Source organism: Homarus americanus, unplaced genomic scaffold (assembly GCF_018991925.1).
Source record: "Homarus americanus isolate GMGI-L3 unplaced genomic scaffold, GMGI_Hamer_2.0 scaffold367, whole genome shotgun sequence".
NCBI classification, from domain to species: domain Eukaryota; kingdom Metazoa; phylum Arthropoda; class Malacostraca; order Decapoda; family Nephropidae; genus Homarus; species Homarus americanus.
Window position 1 is genome coordinate 12,054,097 of NW_024743709.1, and position 20,859 is coordinate 12,074,955.

The window sequence follows — 20,859 nt, forward strand, 5'->3', positions numbered from 1 at the left end:
TCACTTATTTGCTAGGAGTCCCACATTTAGCTGCCAACACTGAGACCATTCATCAGTACAATTAGGTAATTTGTAAATAAAGGGTTGGTCACCACATTGTCACCCAAAAGACATACAATCCCTGTACTGTAGTTTCACCAGTAAGGTCTATGCCTCCTACCATGAAATGTGTGATTTAGACTTTCCTGTACAGGCAATGGCCATAATATGATGGGGTTAGGGACCTCATAAAACCATCAATAAGTGATCAATCATATATCAACATTAATTGCTTATGGGGAAAAATAAGATCCATTCCTGAGCCCCTGAAGAGCTCAAAGAAGTTTACATCCTGCTGTTGTAATAAATAATGACTAAATAATTTATAAATTGAAGTAAACTCAATAAGTTCATACAAAATAAAGATATATTTTCATTTACCATACATAATATATAGTGGTCCCTCGGTTAACGAACACAATTGGTTCCACAGAGTCGTTCATTAACCGAAAATTTTGTTAACCGAACCCATTATTTCAATGGGATCTTGGGTAATTGGTTCCAGCTCACAGAAAAGTACAATATAGTCTCGGTTTACGCGGTCAATTAAACCCATGGAGGTCCGCATAAAACAAGAAACGCGTAAACGAAATAACAGAACATTTGGGATTAATTGAAATAGAGACTGGCCCGACCCCCAAACTACACTTTTTGACGACACAATACGTACGTTGTAGTAAAAATAACATCTTAATTTTATGATGGTATGCACACATAAATAATAATTAAGAGAAATATAAAAAATAATAGGTTTTTTAACACTTACGTTAGTTGAAAAGCTGGGTCGGCACACGTGGATGGCGGCTGGTTCCGAGGCAGAAGGCAGATTATTGGCCCTCACCTATATCACTGTCCACCACAAAAGCTTGCAGGGCCTCTTTATCAGACCCCTCAAAGTCCATATCCTCACTATCACTGACTTGGGCTGGCTGTGGTGGGTGACGGGTGAAGAACTCGGTAATGTTTTGTTGACTGGGCGACCCAGCGCGCACCCTGCCCGCGCCGCTTCCCACGTAAATGATGGAATGTACTGCATAACTAAAAATTGCCGCATCTGGCCAGGTGCCGCGTAAATGACCAACCACGTAAAGGAAATCCGCGTAAATCGAGACTATACTGTACAGTCAACCCTCACTTTACGCGGTCCCACATTCCGCGTTTCCACATTAACGCGGTGCCTTGCCAGAACCTAACGTGCTCACATTACGCGAAGTGTGTCCGGCGCGACGCTATTTTTAGATTCGCCCCACCCGCCTGCCTGCCTGTGCTCCTCGCCTCTCCCTCCTCCTCCCTCCGCTTGGGCAAGCCGCGCGGTAAGGTTGCGCAGTGTGTGTCTTTGTTGCGTTATCACTGACGTCATATGACGTATCCGACTGTGATTGGCCATGCATCCCTACCCCCCTCTGCTGCTAGCTGTAATTGGCTTAAAGGATTATGACGTGTCCACCCGGGGGAGGGAGGGAGGGAGGAAAGATGATCCTTGACCTAGCCGCGCCAGTTTCATCCCTCCACGCCAGACCGTGTAAACGTGCATCCATTGTTCTCTAAAATGGCTTCCGCCGGATCACCACCCCCAGAGAGAAACCTTTCCTTACCTGGACCCAGCGGCACTGAGCCAAAGAAGACACGACGTTCCTTAAGCTACGAGGTGAAGTATACCATCATCCAAGAGTTGGAGAAAGGAACAAGGCAGGTTGATTTGGCGCGCCAGCATGGTGTGAATGAATCTACGATTCGAACAATAAAGAAGGATGCAGCCAAGATAATGGAGCACATGAAGATCACAAAGTCTACAGGTGCTTCTATGATCAAGTATTTTCACAACCAGGTGCTTCTCAATACAGAAAAATTACTTGTGAGGTACTTGGTGCGTCAGGCGCGACGGAACATGGCGGTCGACACGCGCTCTGTTAAGGACTACGCACGTGAACTGTGCATTGCAGTGGCACGAAAGATGGGAACTACAGAGCCCAAACTCTTTAATGCTTCCTCTGGGTGGTTACAGAGGTTTAAGATCCGGAACAAGATCACCAATATAAACATTGGTGGTGAAGAAGCGAGTGCTGACCGTGCTGCGGCTAGGGAATTTCCTCCGTTTTTACGTGAGATTATGGAGGAAGGACAGTACACCGACGACCAGGTGTTTAACATGGACGAATCTGGTCTTTTCTGGAAAAAGCTACCTTCCAAGTCCTTCGTTGTAAAGAATGCCAGCAAGATTCGGGGCCAGAAGATGCAGAAGGAACGCATCACTGTCCTGTTTACCACCAATGCCTCCGGTACCAGTAAGCTCAAGTTATCGGTGATCCACACAGCACGCAAGCCGCACGCCTACAAAACCATGGACATGACCAAGCTAAATGTCCACTGGCTGACCGCACGTAAGGCGTGGATGTTCTCTACACTGTTCCTCTCCTGGTTTGATGACTGTTTTGTTCCCGATGTAAAGAAATTCTGTGAGCAACAGAATGTGCCATTCAAGATTCTGTTGCTGCTGGACAACGCACCACGACACTCGCCCCTACTGTTAGATCGTCACCCCAACGTAAAAGTGGTCTTCCTTCCTCCCAACACTACGTCTATATTACAGCCCATGGACCAAGAGTTAATCTGTAATGTAAAAGCGGCATTCTCTACGAAAAAATTCAAACTCCTGAACGACTACACCAACACCAGGGAAGAGTTGCGCAACCTGAGTGACACCACCACCGATAGCAAGAGCGAAGAAGATGAGGATCAACAGTTGGCACAGCAAAAAATACTGTTCAAATAATTCTGGAGAGTATTTAACATCAAGAAAGCTGTGGACTTCTTGGTGGAGTCATGGGATCAGCTGTCTATTGCTACAATTCGTCAAGCATGGAGACATGTGTTGCATGGAATACCAGGTGAGAGGAGGAGTCAAGCTGTGACTGGTGAGGTTCAGACTGTTGCAGTAGCAGTGGACCTTGCCAGAGAAGCTGCGCAGACTGTTACAGTTCCAGGCTTCTCCGAGACCACCAACGACGACATCCTGGATGTGATAATGGAACCTGATGTGACTACCAAGGAGATGGTAGATGATGATGATGACGACGTCAGTGAAAAGGCAGGTGGTGCGTCATCCCAAGAAGAACAACACTTATCCCATAGTAATGTTAGGGGTGCCATCGAGTGTACAGTATCGAGAAAGCCAAGCTCCTCCTTTCCGACGACCCTGATGCAAACAGGTATGAAATCTTCACTACCCAGCTGTTGCACACTATGGAGCCCTACATCAAGGTGTATCACGACAACATCAACACCAGCCGTCAGCAAAGCATAACAGATTTCTTCGCCCGGAACCCACCACAGCCAGCCCAAGCCAGTGATAGTGACAGTGAAGATGACTTTGAGGGATTTGTCAGGGAAGCCCTGACAACTGTAAGTGACAGTGATGGTGATTCACCTAGTAATGGTGATTCACCTGAGGGCCAGTAATCTGCCCTCTGCCTCGGAACCAGCCTCCATCCCCGTATGCCGACCCATCTCTTCTACTAACGTAAGTGTTCCACATAACTTTTAGTTTTCCTAACCTAACCTTTATTTTTCCTATGTTAACCTTTATTTTTCCTAACCTAACCTCTTCTATATTACTTGTTTTTTCATACCATCATAAAGTTAAGATACAATTATTACTACAACATAGTTGTGTGTCGTCAAAAAGTGGAGTTTGGGGGTCGGCCCGGACTCTATTTCAATTAATCCCATATGTTATGTTATTCACTTTACACGTTCCTCACTTTCCGCGGGACCCTGCGGGTTACATTAACCGCGTAAAGTGAGGGATGACTGTACATACAAAGTAAAGCCAAAACACATAAAGTCAGAAACACTCCTAAAATTCCCTTAAATCACCCTTAAATCACTATACAGTTAACCCTCACTTTACGCGGTTAATGTAACCCGGAGGGTACCGCGGAAAGCGAGAAACGCGTAAAGTGAATAACATAACATATGGGATTAATTGAAATGGAGTCCAGGCCGATCCCCAAACTCCTCTTTTTGATGACACATAACTATGTTGTAGTAAAAATAACATCTTAATTTTATGATGGTACATGCACACAATTAATACTTAAGAGAAATAGAGAAATACAGTCGCCAAGTTAATGTCCATTCAAATAATGGACTCAACTCCCTCCCCCTCTCACACTACACTGCCGGCTCTTCCCCCTCTGAGAAATTTTGGGGGGAAAACCAGGCATAGTAATAAATAATACCTCAAACTAAAGTTAGGATAATATAATTGACATTGCTGGATTCCTTGTAAGACCAGGAATATTTTGAATATAAATGTCATATATTTTTCACAAAAGATAACATACTTACTCAGATGAAACATTTTATCTAAAAAATTTGTCTAATGCAAAATATATGATGTTTATATTCAAAATGATCACCAAATTGTAAGAATTCCAGCAATGTAAATTATATTCTGGCCGGGTAATTTGTATGAATTTTATGAGCTAAAACAAATATCTTCAGTTAATAAAAAAAAAAAATATTCTTCACTACACTATCTGTCAATCAAAGTACCCCACCTTGCCTCCCCCCTCCCTCTTCCAACCGCGCGGTCAGTCCCAACCCTCCCCCCCCACCCCCCACCAATCCTCCCTTCAAGAGATGTTGGGTGAAAAATTTAGATTTTAACATTTTGTATTAAATAATACCTCAGATTAAAGTTAGGATAATATAATTGACATTGCTGGATTCCTTGTAAGACCAGGAATATTTTGAATATAAACGTCATATATTTTGCACAAAAGATAACATACTTACTCAGATTAAACATTTTATCTAAAAATTTTATGTCTAATGCAAAATATATGATGTTTATATTCAAAATGATCACCAAATTGTAAGAATTCCAGCAATGTAAATTATATTCTGGCCGGGTAATTTGTATGAATTTTATGAGCTAAAATAAAAATCTTCAGTTAATAAAAAAAAAAATATTCTTCACACGGTAACAGATGGTCGGTCGCCGGTCCCTCCCTCCCTCCCCCCCACCCCCCACCAACGTCCCTACTAGATAAATGTGTGGGAATACCAGACTGTTTACCTTTTTAGTAATAAATAATAAATCAGACTAAAGTTAGGATAATATAATTGACATTGCTGGATTCCTTGTAAGACCAGGAATATTTTGAATATAAATATCATATATTTTGCACAAAAGATAACATATTTACTCAAGAGTAAACATTATATCTAAAATTTGTATGTCTAATGCAAAATCTATGATGTTTATATTCAAAATGATCATCAAATTGTAGGAATTCCAGCAATGTAAATTATATTCTGGCCGGATAATTTGTATGAATTTTATGAGCTAAATTAAAAAAAATTATACTTCACCGTGTAAAGGGGTACATCCATCGCGGAATGTGAGCATCCTGGGTTCTGGCAGGGCACCGCGTAAACGCGGAATGTGGGACCGCGTAAAGTGAGGGTTGACTTGTCCCCCACTACATTCTGGAAGGGTTTGAAGAACTTTGTGAATCGTTCCTTCAGCATTGTAAAAACTGTCCTTATTTTCCAGAGCCGGTCACCAGCCACAGGGTTGTTGTTGTTGTCTACTAAGTGTAGATAATGTAGGATGGAGGCAAACAATGGAGTTGTGATGTCATCGTGAGATATCCAGTACTCCTGAAGTACATGTTTTTCACATGTGCCATTAGCATCAATAATGCAATACACACATACAGTTCGGACACAACAACATCAGTCCATCGGCACATTTTTGGCGAGGGGCCAAGGCGGGGTCGGCATCACACGTGTACTGATAAAAATTTTCTGTTTCGGTACACAGTAAGTCCATGATTGCACCATCAAAGAAAACACAAAAGTAGTCCATCTCACTTAATTCCTCTGTACAAGGAAATTCAGGAGTAATTCCACCTGATGCTGTTCTGAATTCAGGGATATCAGGCTGAGAATTACTGCCATCAGACCAAGCAAAGGCATCCATTGTCCATTGTCTGGGTCGAGAGCTCGTGGCGGGGTTACGCCGCGCTGGCTGTGCCTTGTCCTCATCACCATTTGTCCCGAAAACATTGTCTAACTCAACGCTATCCTCAGGATCACGAGGCATATAATCACGGCCTTCATCACCAGAATCGCATACTACAGCAGTCACATCAATTAGTTCTGTCCTTATCTCACTAACCTAACCTGTGGTGGCGGCAACGCTTGATCGGGGTTGAGAAAGCTGGCGACCTGACACGGGAGGTTGAGCGGCGACTCTCCATGACGACAGTTACGCGGGTTTTGTTTACACGTTTGGCCATTTACGCGGTGCCTTGCCAGAATGTAAATGCTTTAATTACGCGGTAAATTTGGTCATTTACGCGGAGAGCGGCTGGAGGTCCAGACGCTCCATGTCATTTTTCTTTCAAGCGGTCCATTCTCGACCATACGCTGGAAGCGGCACAGTGAGGGGTGCGCATTAGTTCACTGTTGCGTTATCGCTGACGTCATATGACGTATCAGACTGTGATTGGGCCACGCATCCTTACCACCCACGCATTCCCTCCGCCGCTAGCTGTGATTTTTCTTATGTTATATGGCGTGGCCTGGGACGGGAAGGAGCGCTTGACCCAGCCGCCGCGTCAGTCTCACTGTTCTCCTGCCGCTGCGTATCCTGTGCTCTATTGTGCTCGCTAATCTGTTCAACAATGGCATCCGCTGGACCCCCACCACCACAGAAACACCTTGCATTCCCTGGACCCAGCCGCCCCAAGCCAAAGAAGATACGACATGCCCTAAGTTACAAAGTTAAGTACAAGATCATGCAAGATTTAGAAAAAGGAACGAGACAACTTGATTTGGCGCGCCAGCATGGCGTGAACGAATCTACGATCAAGACGATCAAGAAGGATGCAGCCAAGATTAAAGAACACATGAGCATCACAAAGTCTGCAGGTGCTTCAATGGTGAAGTACTGTCAGAATAAGGTGCATGCTCAAGATGGGGAACTTACTGGTGAGCTACTTAATTCGTCAGGCAAGACATAACATGGCAGTCGACACGCGGGCAGTGCAGGACTACGCATGTGAACTGTACGCATCTGGGTAGCTGCAAGGGTTTAAGAAAAGGAACAAGATCACCAACATTAACATTGGTGGTGAAGGAGAGAGTGCTGACCGTGTGGCGGCTAGTGATTTTCCTCCATTCTTACGAGAAGTCATGGAGGAAGGACAGTACACCGACGACCAGGTGTTCAACATGGATGAATCCGGTCTGTTTTGGAAAAAATTACCTTCCAAGACCTTCGTTGTCCAGTCTGCCAGCAGGTGTCGGGGCCGAAATTTGCAGAAGGAGCACATCACCGTCCTGTTTACCACCAATGCCTCCGGTACCTGTAAGCTCAAGTTGTCGGTGATCCACACAGCCCGCAAGCCGCACGCCTACAAGAACATGGGCATGACCAAACTAAATGTCCACTGGCTGACCGCACGTAAGGCGTGGATGTTCACTGGTCTGTCCCTTTCCTTTTTTGACGACTGTTTCGTTCCCGACATTAAGAAATTCTGTGAGCGCTCAAAATAATGTGCCATTCAACATTTTGTTGCTGCTTGACAACACAACAGGACACTAGCCTCTACTGTTGGATCATCACCCGATTGTAAATGTGGTCTTCCTTCCTCCCAACACTACTTCGTTAATCCAGCCCATGGACCAGGGGTTGATATGCAATGTTAAGGCTGCATTCTCTGCAAAGAAGTTTAAGCTCCTGAACGACTGTACCAACACCAAGGATGAGTTGCGGAACCTTCTGAGTGGCACAGATAGCGAGAGCGACGACAACGAGGATGCAGAACAAGAGTTGGCGGAGCATGAAGTGCGAGTTAAACAGTTTTGGAAAATGTTTAACGTCAAGAAAGCTATGGCTGGAGAGGCTCAATCTGTTGCAGTGGCAGTGGACCTTGCAAGAGAAGCTGCACAGAGTGTTACAGCTGCAGGCTTCTCCGAGACCACCAACGACGCCATCATGGAGGTAATCAGGGATCCTGAGGTGACTGCCGATGAGTTGTTAGAAGACGATGAAGTCAGTGAGGAAGCAGGTGGTGCAGCAGCCCGAGAACAACTGAAGTTAACTCATGGTGATGTAAAGGATGCCATCGAGTATGCCGAGAAACTAAAGCTCACCCTTTCAAAAGACCATGTCAATCACCGGTATGAAGTCTTCAATAACCTTCTAGATCAAAGTATGGAGCAGTACATACAAATGTATCATGACCACATCAACACTAGCAGTCAGCGTAGCATCACGGACTTCTTCGCCCACAACCCACCACAGCCAGCCCAAGCCAGTCATATTGACAGTGATGGTGACTTTCAGGGGTTTGTCAGGGAGGCCCTGAACACTGGTGGATAGTGATGGTGATTCACCTGAGGGCCAGTAATCTGCCCTCTTCCTCGGAACCAGCCCCCCATTCCCGTATGCCGACCCATCTCTTCTACTAACGTAAGTGTTAAACCTTGATTTTTCTTTTACCTGGTACAGTATATTATTCTCTTATTGATATTTCTCTTCTATATTATGTGTGTGTGCATACCATCATAAAATTAAGATACTATTTTTACTACAACGTACGTATTGTGTTGCAAAAAGTGGAGTTTGGGGGTAGGCCCAGTCTCTATTTCAATTAATCCCATATGTTCTGTTATTTCATTTACGCGTTTCTCATTTTACGCGGTACTCCACGGGTTCAATTGACCGCGTAAATGAAGACTATACTGTACTGTAGTCACGTTGGTACTTGTTAACCTGTGATGGCCATTCAAACAGTGAAGGGAAAAGGCAGACGTTCTGGAACATCACCCGGGGTGTAAGGGTTATATGAAATATTTCTATATGATATAGTGATGGGAATTCCATTCTTTTATATACAGTATATAAAAAAAAAGGAAAGAAATGTTGATACCGGAGTCGGTAAAATCAGTTCTAATTTCGTAGACACACCATTTCTTTATCAACATAATCCTGTATACTTTATCTAAAAGTTTGGTTAAATATATTTAAAACAACAAAAGCTCTACATGATACAGGCGTGAACAGAGCTGGGTTACTTTTATCCTCTTCACCACTTCAGCCACTTGAGCGAACGGTCTCGTCTCTGTTACGCACTGTTGGCAAGTCCTCTTGTGTACTGTATATATTGTACCTCAGCAGATCTTGTCATCTTTAGCCTAGAATAGGCAGACACTTCACTCAATTGACTGTAATACATAACTAATCATGCCTTAACACTTGTGATGAAGGTTGGGAGAGAGATTATTGGGTCATGTTACTAACGTCAGGTCACCCATTGTTGGGTGGAGGATTAGTGGGTCTTATGACCTGAAGATGTCTTGAATAAAGGCAATTTACTCAATCGATTGTGGTAATTACATCCCTGGTGATGCAATCACTTAGGTTATATGTCACCAAATGAAAATTAAGATATAAAAAAATAAAAAAGAGGCGACTTACAGCCGAGTCTTCATCCACAGCCAGGCGATGGATTGCTTTGTAAAAGAGTATGCAGTACTTCTCAGAGTAGTCACTTGTGGTATCTGGTCGACTATTGAGGATTCCACATATTGGAGTTGCGCTTTTACCCTGTTAACATAAAAAAATATTTAAGTTTATGACAATCACAAAAATAAAAATTATGGTTTTACTGGAGTATTTAAAAAGGAATCCTGTATTATGCTTATTTGTTTCAGGGGTGTGGTATCCTGCTAAAGAAGATGGATTAACATTCATATGAAGTCACAACTGTACAATAATGGGGTTAAATCTAATCTAAGGCATCTTATAAAATCTTAGGGTTGAATGCATTGTTTTCATAATACTGTAGACTTATAGAAAGCTGAAAAAATTAAATGCAACAAAAAACTTAATTTTATTTGGATCAATATCAGTGTTATTAGGTTAAAATATAAGAATCTCCAATAAAGTTAGAAATAAAAAGAGAATGCACAGTACAGTCAAAGAAAAATGTTGTGTTACACTTACTGTTGCCTTATGTTCTGTAACCAACAATAAGAATTTTAGTAAATTTCCGTTCTAACTCAAATTTTCAATATCACTTTACCAAAATTCTTCATGATGGTTTTCGGAACACAAGGCTACGGGGATGTAACGTGACTTTTTAATTTGACGATACAACCACGTGAAACGTAATTGCAACTGATATTGTATCAGATTGTGTATAAAAAAATATATATACGGTATACATAAATAACTAAGTGAATGATTAAATTTCACCAAGAAAGCAGCTGTCTAGAATACTGTACAGTTAAACCCCCATAGCTCGGCATCCGATAAGTCAGAATTTGCAGTAAGTCAGTGTGATACCAGACAACCATTACATTTTTCAGTAGTTAGCAAATAGGCACTAAATAGGCAGAAGACAAGTTATGTGCAATCAACCCACGGATCAAGCGTGGCAGCCCGAGTTGGTCCCGGGAGCATCAGTGTGTGTGTGTGTGTGCCTCTTTTAACAGTGATTAAGTAAAGTCAGTGTAAAGAGTAATGTATATACTGTAGTGTAGTCTTAAGACTGTCAGAACAATTATTTACAGTGTTATTGTTATGTATTAATTATACAGTACATACAGTAGTGTTACATTTATTAGAACAATTTACTGTACTGTTAGGTGTTGCACACAATACAGTACAGTATTCCCTTAAAGCTCATGGTTTTAAACCTGGCATCCCTCAGAAACTTGCAGATTGCCATGGAAAATAAATAAAATAAATCTGAGGCTGCGGGGCGGTGCGAAGGCGATCATCAGCTGTCGGAGTGAGCTTGTGGCTGTGATGTGGCACACGAGCTACAGTACAGTGATATCCCTATTAGCCGGAACAATTGGTGCAGAGCACTTCTGGGAATGATTGATTTCCGGGTAACAAGAAGACTCTCTCAAAACCAGAAAAAAATCCCTCATCCCCGGAATTTCACAGAATTTTCCAGGTAACAGAAAAATGTTCTTGGAAGTTCCAGAAATTACCCATTACATCATCTCTCTAACCCAGAAAAAATATCCCCCATCCCCGGAATTTTCTGGGTAACGGAAAAATTTTCTCGGAATTTCCAGAAAATGCGCCTCATTTTCATCTCTCAAACACGGAGAAAAATCCCCCATCCCCGGAATTTTCCGGAGTAGAAGTCCGAAAATCCGGACTGCTCGGGGATTGGGTCAGTCCGGATTTTTGGATTTTCCAGATTCTCAGGCAGTACTTTTAAAATTCAAATTTAAGGAGGAATAAAGAAGAGATGAACAGGTAAATTTTGATTGTTTATTCATTAGCAAATACAGCATCAGCATGCTTCATTTATCAAAACGAGCAGTTTTAAAGAAAAATAAAGTCAACACTTGACAAAAATGTAAACAAATATTTTTCACTACAACAAAAGGGGCGTGTAATGCTTGAAATCATGTTTAAAAATGAACATTGTAAAAGAAAAATACAGTAAACAAATGAAAGCAGAAGTTTTTAGCGCGCCAAACAGACACTTGACTCACCCAAAATAGCATCAGTGTGTCCCTGCTCAGAGGAGGAAGCATCTTGCTTGAGACTCTCTTGAACATAAACTATTTTTACAGTACAATTATTGGTCATTCTGAAGTTTATTTTACATATTGACAATATATAATGCAGTGCAGTGTTGATTTAAATTAAATAATCTTGAATTACACCAAGTGAACTAAAATTTTATGGTGAAATGGCGACATGAAGCATGGGGTGACTTCTCTTCCACCCCAAAGCATTCTCTTCTCCCTTCTCCTCCACCCCCATTCTAATTCCCATCATCACCATCATCATCATCAACCAGGAGCCTTCTACATGCACACCTCAAAGTAAGTGTACTTTACTGCATTTATTTTTAGTTTGTATGTAATTTTCGGTGAGCTGCAACCAATTACCCAAAATCCCATTGAAACAATGGTTTCGGTTAACGAAATTTTCTGTTAACGAACAACCTTCTGGAACGAATTGTGTTCATTAACCGAGTGACCACTGTACAGTATTACCCCGTTTTACGCGGTTTCACTTTCCGCGATTTCTCATTTACGCGGTGCCTCGCCAGAACCGGATTTTCACTTTCCGCGGTGCATCTACCTATATACGCGCAGTGTCTGGCTCGACGCTATTTTTAGATTTGACCATCCCGCCTTCTACCGCCTGGGCAAGCCGCGCGGTAAGGTTGTGCAGTCCATGTCTCTGTTGCGTTATCAGTGACGTCATATGACGTATCGGACTGTGATTGGGCCATGCATCCTTACCTCCCTCCGCTGCTAGCTGTGATTGGTTTAAAGTAATATGACGGGTCCACCCGCGGGAGGGAGGGAGGAAAGACGACGCTTGACCTAGCCGGAGAAGTTTCATCCCTCCAGGCCACACCGTGTATACGTGAATCCATTGTTCTGTAAAATGGCTTCCGTCGAACCACCACCCCCAGAGAGAAACCTTTCCTTACCTGGACCCAGCCGCCCTAAGCCAAAGAAGATACGACGTTCCCTAAGCTACGAAGTGAAATACAAGATCATTCAAGATTTGGAGAAAGGAACACGTCAAGCTGATCTCGCGCGCCAGCATGGAGTCAACAAATCTACGATTCGTACTATTAAGAAGGATGCAGCCAAGATCAAAGAAAACATGAGAATCACAAAGTCTGCAGGTGCTTCAATGATCAAGTATTGCCAGAACAAGGTGCTGCTAAGGGTTGAAAATTTGTTGGTGAGTTACTTGATTCGTCAGGCGCGACGCAACATGGCGATGGACACGCGATACGTTCAAGACTACGCCCGTGAACTGTACGCAGCAGTGTCACGTAAGATGGGAATTGCAGAGCCCAAACCCTTCAATGCTTCCTCTGGTTGGCTGCATAGGTTTAAGAAGAGGAAAAAATCACCAACATCAACATTGGTGGTGAAGGAGCGAGTGATGACCGTGCGTTGGCTAGAGATTTTCCTCCGTTCTTACGTGAGGTTATGGAGGAAGGGCAGTACACCGACGACCAGGTGTTCAACATGGACGAATCCTGTCTCTTTTGGAAAAAGCTACCTTCCAAGGCCTTCGTTGTCCAGTCTGCCAGCAAGATTCGGGGCCAGAAGTTGCAGAAGGAATGCATCACCGTCCTCTTTACCACCAATGCCTCCGGTACCTGTAAACCCAAGTTATCGGTGATTCACACAGCCCGCAAGCCGCACGCCTACAAGAATGTGGACATGAGCAAGATTAATGTCCACTGGCTGACCGCATATAAGGCGTGATGTTCTCTGCTCTGTCACTCTCCTGGTTTGATGACTGTTTCGTTCCCGACGTGAAGAAATTCTGCGAGCAACAGAATGTTCCATTCAACATTCTGTTGCTCCTTGACAACGCACCAGGACACTCGCCATTACTTATGGATCGTCACCCCGACGTAAAAGTGGTCTTCCTTCCTCCCAACACTACGTCATTAATCCAGCCCATGGACCAGGAGTTGATCTGCAATGTGAAAGCTGCATACTCTGCAAAAAAATTTAAGCTCCTGAACGACTGTACCAACACCAAGGATGAGTTGCGTAACCTGGGTGACACCGATAGCGAGAGCAAAAGCGACAAGGACGAGGACGAGGACAAGGAACAAGAGGTGGTGAATCAAGAAGTTTTCGTCAAACAGTTTTGGAAAAAATTCAACGTCAAACAAGCTGTGGACTTCTTGGTGGAGGCATGGAATCAGCTGTCTATAGCTACGATTCGTCACGCATGGAGGCATGTGTTGCATGGTATACCAGGTGAGAGGCGGAGTCAACCTGTGACTGGTGAGGTTCAGTCTGTGACAGTGGCATTGGACCTTGCAAGAGAAGCTGCGCACAGTATTACAGCTGATGGCTTCTCCGAGACCACCAACGAAGACATCCTGGAGGTGATCAGAGATCCTGAAATGACTGCCGACGAGATGTTGGAAGATGATCACGTCAGTGAAGAGGAAGATGGTGCGTCAATCCCAGAAGAACACAAGTTAACGCATAGTAATATTAAGGGTGCCATCGAGTATGCAGAGAAATTGAAGCTCTTCCTTTCCAACGACCATGACGATGACCGCTATGAAGTCTTCCATACCCGGCTGGTGCAGGCTATGGAGCCATACATCAAGGTGTATCAAGACAACATCAACATTAGCCGTCAAAAAAGCATTACCGAGTTCTTCGCCCGCAATCCACCACAGCCAGCCAGTGACAGTGAAGGTGACTTTGAGGGATTTGTCAGGGAGGCCCTGACAACTATGACGGATAGTGATGGTGATTCACCTAGTGATGGTGATTCACCAGAGGGCCAGTAATCTGCCCTCTGCCTCGGAACCAGCCTTCATCCCCGCATGCCGACCCATCTCTTCTACTAACTTGTGTTAAACCTAATCTTTAGTTTTCCTAACCTAACCTTTATTTTTCCTAATTTAACCTTTATTTTTCCTAACCTAACCTCTTCTATATTAATTGTGTGTGCATACCATCATAAAGTTAAGATAATATTTTTACTACAACATAGCTTTGTGTCGTCAAAAAGTGGAGTTTGGGGGTCGGGCCAGTCTCTATTGGAATTAATCCCATATGTTCTGTTGTTCACTTTACGTGGATTTCACTTTACGCGGTACCCTGTGGGTTCACTTGACCGTGTAAATCGGGGTACCACTGTATTGGCAAATCTAAGTCGCAGGCTATATGCTGTCATGTTTCTCACTACCACAGCTATCAGTTTATGGACCTACGTATAATAAAATATTTGCTGGCATTATTAATAAATTTGACCTAATTTAGTACAAGAGGAGAAAATTACTATATAGGTACCTATGGTATACACGTCACAAATACTTACCAGTAACAGGCAATAGTCAGCTACCAAACAGGGAGGTACTATCGCCTGGGCAGATATTGGAAGCATAATGTTTTGTCTAATGGTAGACCCTGCTGCCACATAGCATCACAAAAATTCTGACCAAGTCCCAGGTTGATGATGTGACTTTCTGCCTCACTTACAAACAATTGCAATCTCAATTATTATTATTATTATTATTATTATTATTATTTTTATTATTATTATTATTAAACACACCTTTTTGCCGCTTACCAGCTTCCACTGCTGGTTACCACCAGCCAGGTCGTACGAGTACTCTACTGTTATATAGAAGCAGTAGATATATTATAGGTGTTGTCGAATTACCATTGGCTGTCCCGAGTCTCCAATAATTTCCCAACGATCGGTACAGTATCAGTGTAAAGATAAACCACATGCAGGTAGATTTCCACCAGGTCACATTAGCACACTTGTGAACTGTCGTCTTCCTTAATATTCACTAGGTCTTCAAATCACTGTTCACAGAGTATGTCTTTACCACTGGACTTCTCACTTTAAATATATACGTACAGTCAGCACACTACCAGTGTACAATTCCTAAGTCTTTTTACTTTATATCGCTCACAACCATTCCACAATACTTGAACAAAATTTATCTTCAGTTGTCACTAGGCTTGAATTTCACACTCTGAACAGAAACGGACAACTAGCTTCCTCTAGGCAGCTCGCTGCCACTTATATTCGTCTGGTCGGATGCCTAGAGCATTATACTGTATCACATAGTTTGCACGAGAGATAAAAATGTTAGTCCTTTAGTGTATTACATTTGAGTACAGTAAAGCCTCGAATAACGACGGAAATGTGTCCTCCAATATTGCAGTGTAAGGTGAATAATCGTATCATGAATCATTAATTACCATTAAAATAAAGCAATAATAATGATATGCGTTCCCATGTGTGACCTTTTCATATCTTTTGTGTGGCTTTTTACCCTCTTTTTCAAATAAACAATACAGTACAATTAATGAAAAATGCAAACTATATTCTTTAAATAATGTTTCTGAATGCTCCTTATATAATATAAATAAATAATAATAAGATCACACAAGAGGAGATGGGACGCTATTGTTGTTGTCAGTGTTTGCACCCATAATGTCAGTTACCCACTTGAAACTGAAGAAAACAAGACCCTGGTTGTTGCTGTAGTAAAATTAACGGAAAAAATATGTATATTTTAATTAATGTTATTTAATGTACAGTAAAAGTAAACACTGATATTAAAGAAAAAAAAGAGTGATAGTGGAAAGGCAATGTATACCTACGGCCTCAAGGAAACGTGTCATTTATCTTATTAAGAATATGTACAAAACATTCATTATTGTATTACTAAATATGTATTTGATTGAGTTAATGTTTATACCCTGTATATGCAAAATGAGCAATGCAATTCATAGAATATTAAAACACACAAAAGGAGACGAGACGGCATTGTTTTCCTGACTGTTTACACCCGTGAGTCCGTGACAATGGTTCTACTTAAGAAACTGAAGAAAACAAGACCCTGGTTGTAGCTGTAGTAAAATGGATGCAAAAAATTTAATACAGTGGTCCCTCGGTTAACGAAAGTTTCGATTAACGAAATTTCGGTTCACGAATTAGCTACAATAAGGATTTTCAGTTCGATTAACGAACAAAACTTCGATTAACAAAATCTTTATGACAAGCACGTTCTGTTGTGCGCATCAGCTGATAAGCTGATCGGCTAGTCCACCAATACAGTAATTGGTTCTATGTTTACATTCGTTTCCAGTGAAGTAAATATCAAGAAAGTTGGTCTCTTGAATATTTTTGCATTTTTTATATTAAAATTGATAATATAGACAGTACAGTACTGTACAGTGATCCCTCGGTTAACGAAATTTCGGTTAACGAATTACCTTCCATAAGAATCTTCAACTCGATTAACGAACAAAACTTCAGTTAACGAAATCATTACGAAATCGTGTCAATATGTTTTTGCCTGCTCACCAGCTGTAGTATTAGTCTGCCAATACAGTAATCGGTTTTAGGGCTTAAATTCGTTACCATTTGAGCAAATATCAAGAAGGTTGTACTATTCAATAATTTTCCAAGTCTTATATCAACATTTTTAGTAATTTTAACAATTATTTAACATAATTGAAGTACAGTCATGCACCGGTTAACGTCCAACCGAACAACGTCCGATCGCATATACGTCCGTGCCCCCCCCCCAAAAAACACTTCCGTGACGCCTGCTGGACCACCACTCCACGACCCCCTGACAGAGACACGATGCTCCTTCCCATACTGGCCAGATATTGTGTGTTAAAGGAATATCCTTCCTTAGGCTTTAGTAAGCATTTGCCTCCAGGTGTAATGTTAACCTACATCTATTGAGGATAAAATCTTTCACCTACAAATTGACAATAACACATTTGCTGTAATCAGACATATCTAGTTGCCTCAACAATTGCAACCCCAGTTGCACCCCCAGTTGCAATTGGGGTTGCTATTTCAAATTCTGTGTCATTACTAAGGAATAATGAAATCTCTGGTGCACTCTAAGGTTAAGAGAGAAAACGGAGGACTCAGGCGTCATGAAGCGAGAGAAAACGGACTCCTATGATGGGGGACACAAGCACTCACACGTGCCACTCATACTGACAGACTTGACACTCACTCACTTGACAAGTTTTACCAACCATTAGTTGTGTACATTATCTAGTGAATTTAGTCAATATTGTACAGTACAAGAACACTGTAATACAGTGGTCCCTCGGTTAACAATGGACCTAAGTGCAAACCTGTACTGTACATGTACTAAATGATTACGGTACTAAAATTGTTATGTCTATTGCAAATATAGATTTGTTTATACATGTATTCAAATAAATCACTATCTTACAAGAATCCCAGCAATGTAAGTTATAGTCACCCAGGTCGATTGGGTGGCAAATTATGAGAGGAGCTTAGTCACTCTTAAGGAATGATAAACACGCAGGCCTTCAGTGCCAACTGTCAAATCATATCGCCTCACCTCCCGCTCCCCTCCCCCCCCCCCCACGCGGTTTTAGGCCAGGCAATGTGACCTGTGGATGACGAGAAGGAGAATCTCATGACCCCAACTCAGACTCTTCCGAGTCTAATTAAGGTAAGGTTTAGGGTTAAGTTAGGTTAGGTTTTGGGGTAACTATTCAATTTAGCACATCCACAAATTGCATAGAAGCACTTACTTCTAGGCAATTTTTACCTCATATATACAATCCTCAACCCTTAAAGCCTCTTGGAAATGTGTTTCTTTAAGAAAATCACACAAGTGAAGAATGCCTAAGAAATTAGATAAATAAATCTCCACCCGCCATTTCTTGTCCCACCATGAGTTGTCTGGAGCCGTATGGCGTGTCACACTGCTTGCCTCCGCAGGGGTTAGGTGAGGTTAGGTTAAGTTAGGTTAATTAAGTGAACGTTAGGGGACTAGATGTTTGGTTTGTGATGTATTTGGATGTACCTGTATTTTGTTCAGATCTCACCTTCATTTTTTATAGAAAATACTGTTTTTGATCAAGGATGACTTGCATCTTAAAAAAAAAAAAATGCATTTCCCATAGAAAGGAAGGTCCAATCTGCACAAAATACAATCAGAAATCAAACATCGGTGAAAAAATTTGAGGGTGTGGTAAAACAAATAATTACTGGTTTGGGATTATTGACCTTCATTTCTATTGCAAATTACTACATTTTTGTGATTTTCCCCCCCACCCAAAAGCCCATTTTTATTTTTTTTGCAATTTTATCTGAAACTAATCACGAGCGGAAGATATATAGAAGATAACGGTTTTACCGATGGTTTTTTGTGTGTTTTGAACACTTTTACCCTTATTGTTTGCAACCACCTTACCTAACAAAAATAAGACAAATTTCAGTGAATTTACAAGAATATACCAGTCTTTCTCTCGCTGTTTTGAATGTGTATTCCGTAATGTTTAGACAATTCTAAGACATTTATCTTCTATGATATTTCCACCGGAAATTAAGGATAACCGAGATATTAATTTTTCAATATTATTAAATTTGCTCAGTCACAAGTTTACATCTGGCGGAGAAGGTCTGACCCCCCTTCACACAGTGCTCCTTACCTCCGTGTTAGCTTCTTAAGCGTCTACAGCGCATGTGCAGGGGTGGTGTGGGAGTTTCTTATTGGCTATAGAGATAGGAGACTTATTATTGGGCAAGAGTTTTTGTCTTAGCCAATAAACAATGCGTGGGTGCGTCAGGAGCGGAGATTAGAATAACTGAATTTTCAGTACCAAATATGGCTGAACAGGTGGAAGAGATGTGCCGACATTGTGATAGAGATTATTTTAAGTTGATTGCTGAGTTTCATCAGAAAAATAGTGAGGCAATTTCTTTTTTATAGAAAAGACAGTGTATTACCGAACGTTATTTGTCCAAAGTGTAATAATCAGTGCACACTGCGTGAAGAACAACACATTTGGTGGTGTCACCACAGTTTTCTTCAGTCGAACAGTAGGAAACGGCAAAGGTGCAGCCAAGGTTAGGTTAGGTTAGGTTTGGTCAGGATTTGTTTTGGTTGGTTGGTTGGTACTTTATTTGTGATTTACTATAAAAAAAATCCAACTTGTTCCCTTAGGATTGTTGACAGGGGAGGGGGGAGAGGGTATTTAAAAAAACCTGTGATTTCCGGGGGTAATTATATAGGACTAACCCAAAGCAAAACCGATTGAAAACAATTAGAAAAAAACGGGATTTTCATTGTTATTTTATAGTGGACACTGTTGTAGTTTGTTAAGAAATGGATATTTTTAAAATAAACGCTACTTAACATTTGTGGTTATGAAGAGCAGACCTAGCCAACCAAACCAAACAAACCTATCTAACATTACCTAACTTCCCGGTATATTAAACAGAAAGAACTTAATATGATATGGTGAAATTTGAGGCATTTTCTGGACGCGAGATGATACGACCGCATCGGCGCTATGCATCTCTGGCGGGTTAGTCCTATATATTAACCTTCTGGCGGAAATTAATATCAAATTCGTTCAAAACTCATAAAATATCATAGGAAATACATATTTCTAATATCCCCCCCAAAAAAGAACGGTACACTACTATAAACTGACCCAAATTTCTTCTATGACACTTTCTGCGCTGATCAACACTGAGAGGAGTCCGAGGTCAGGATTTTCATGGTTTTTATGGTTAAAATAGGTTAGGTTAAGTCCTTCCCTCATCCCTGTCATGATTCTTCGAAAACATATTTATGGAAAAATCGAAACCTGGCTACTTTCATAAACTGTCCGATTCTGAGATGGGAAAGGGGGCTCGGTTATCTCAGAAACTATTGATTTGGGCCAGAAATGAAGGTCAAATTCGTTCTTAACACATCAAAACTACAGGAAAAAGTTTCCACTTTGATTTCGTATAGTAGCAACAAGCGAAGATTTACAAAATACTTTGTAACTTAATATATATCCCAAATGAGTAACAAATGATAAGCTTAATAGTTATTCTTACCTCGGCAGCACACTGTGTTACAATTCCAGTAAAAATTAAGATTAATGTCACTCGCTCCGCCATGACTGTTTTCCTGCAGTCTCATGTGTCCGTTTGGTGTAGACAGACAGACAGTAGATATTCTATTACCGATTACAGTTAACACAAGAATTGAATGCAGTTATAAGTCTTCATAAATAATAATAATTTATATAATTTAAATATTCGTACTTATTTTTCTGAGAATTGTGTGTTTCTTGGCAAATTAAAAAAAGAAGAAAAATACCCGCAACCGAACAAAACCAGCTGATTTTCCCCAAGGATTCTAAGACTACATGAGGATACATCACTCAATGTTATCCTAACGTGATGGTCGCGTCGCTTACCGGCCGGAAAGTAAGAAATAAATAAAAATATGAAGC

General features: G+C 41.5%; 1 protein-coding gene across 1 annotated transcript in view; it reads right to left on the bottom strand.

Moving 5' to 3' along the window:
* The window catches only part of LOC121877475 (signal peptide peptidase-like 2B), a 170,722-nt gene extending 150,112 nt beyond the window's left edge, over positions 1 to 20,610 (bottom strand). Inside the window, exons 1-2 of the mRNA XM_042383240.1 lie at positions 20,459 to 20,610; positions 9,539 to 9,667 (exon numbers count right to left, since the gene is read on the bottom strand). Coding sequence (XP_042239174.1) covers positions 9,539 to 9,667; positions 20,459 to 20,521 — 192 coding nt within the window. The 5' untranslated portion in view covers positions 20,522 to 20,610. The remainder of the gene's footprint in view (positions 1 to 9,538; positions 9,668 to 20,458) is intronic.
* Positions 20,611 to 20,859: the final 249 nt, after the last annotated feature.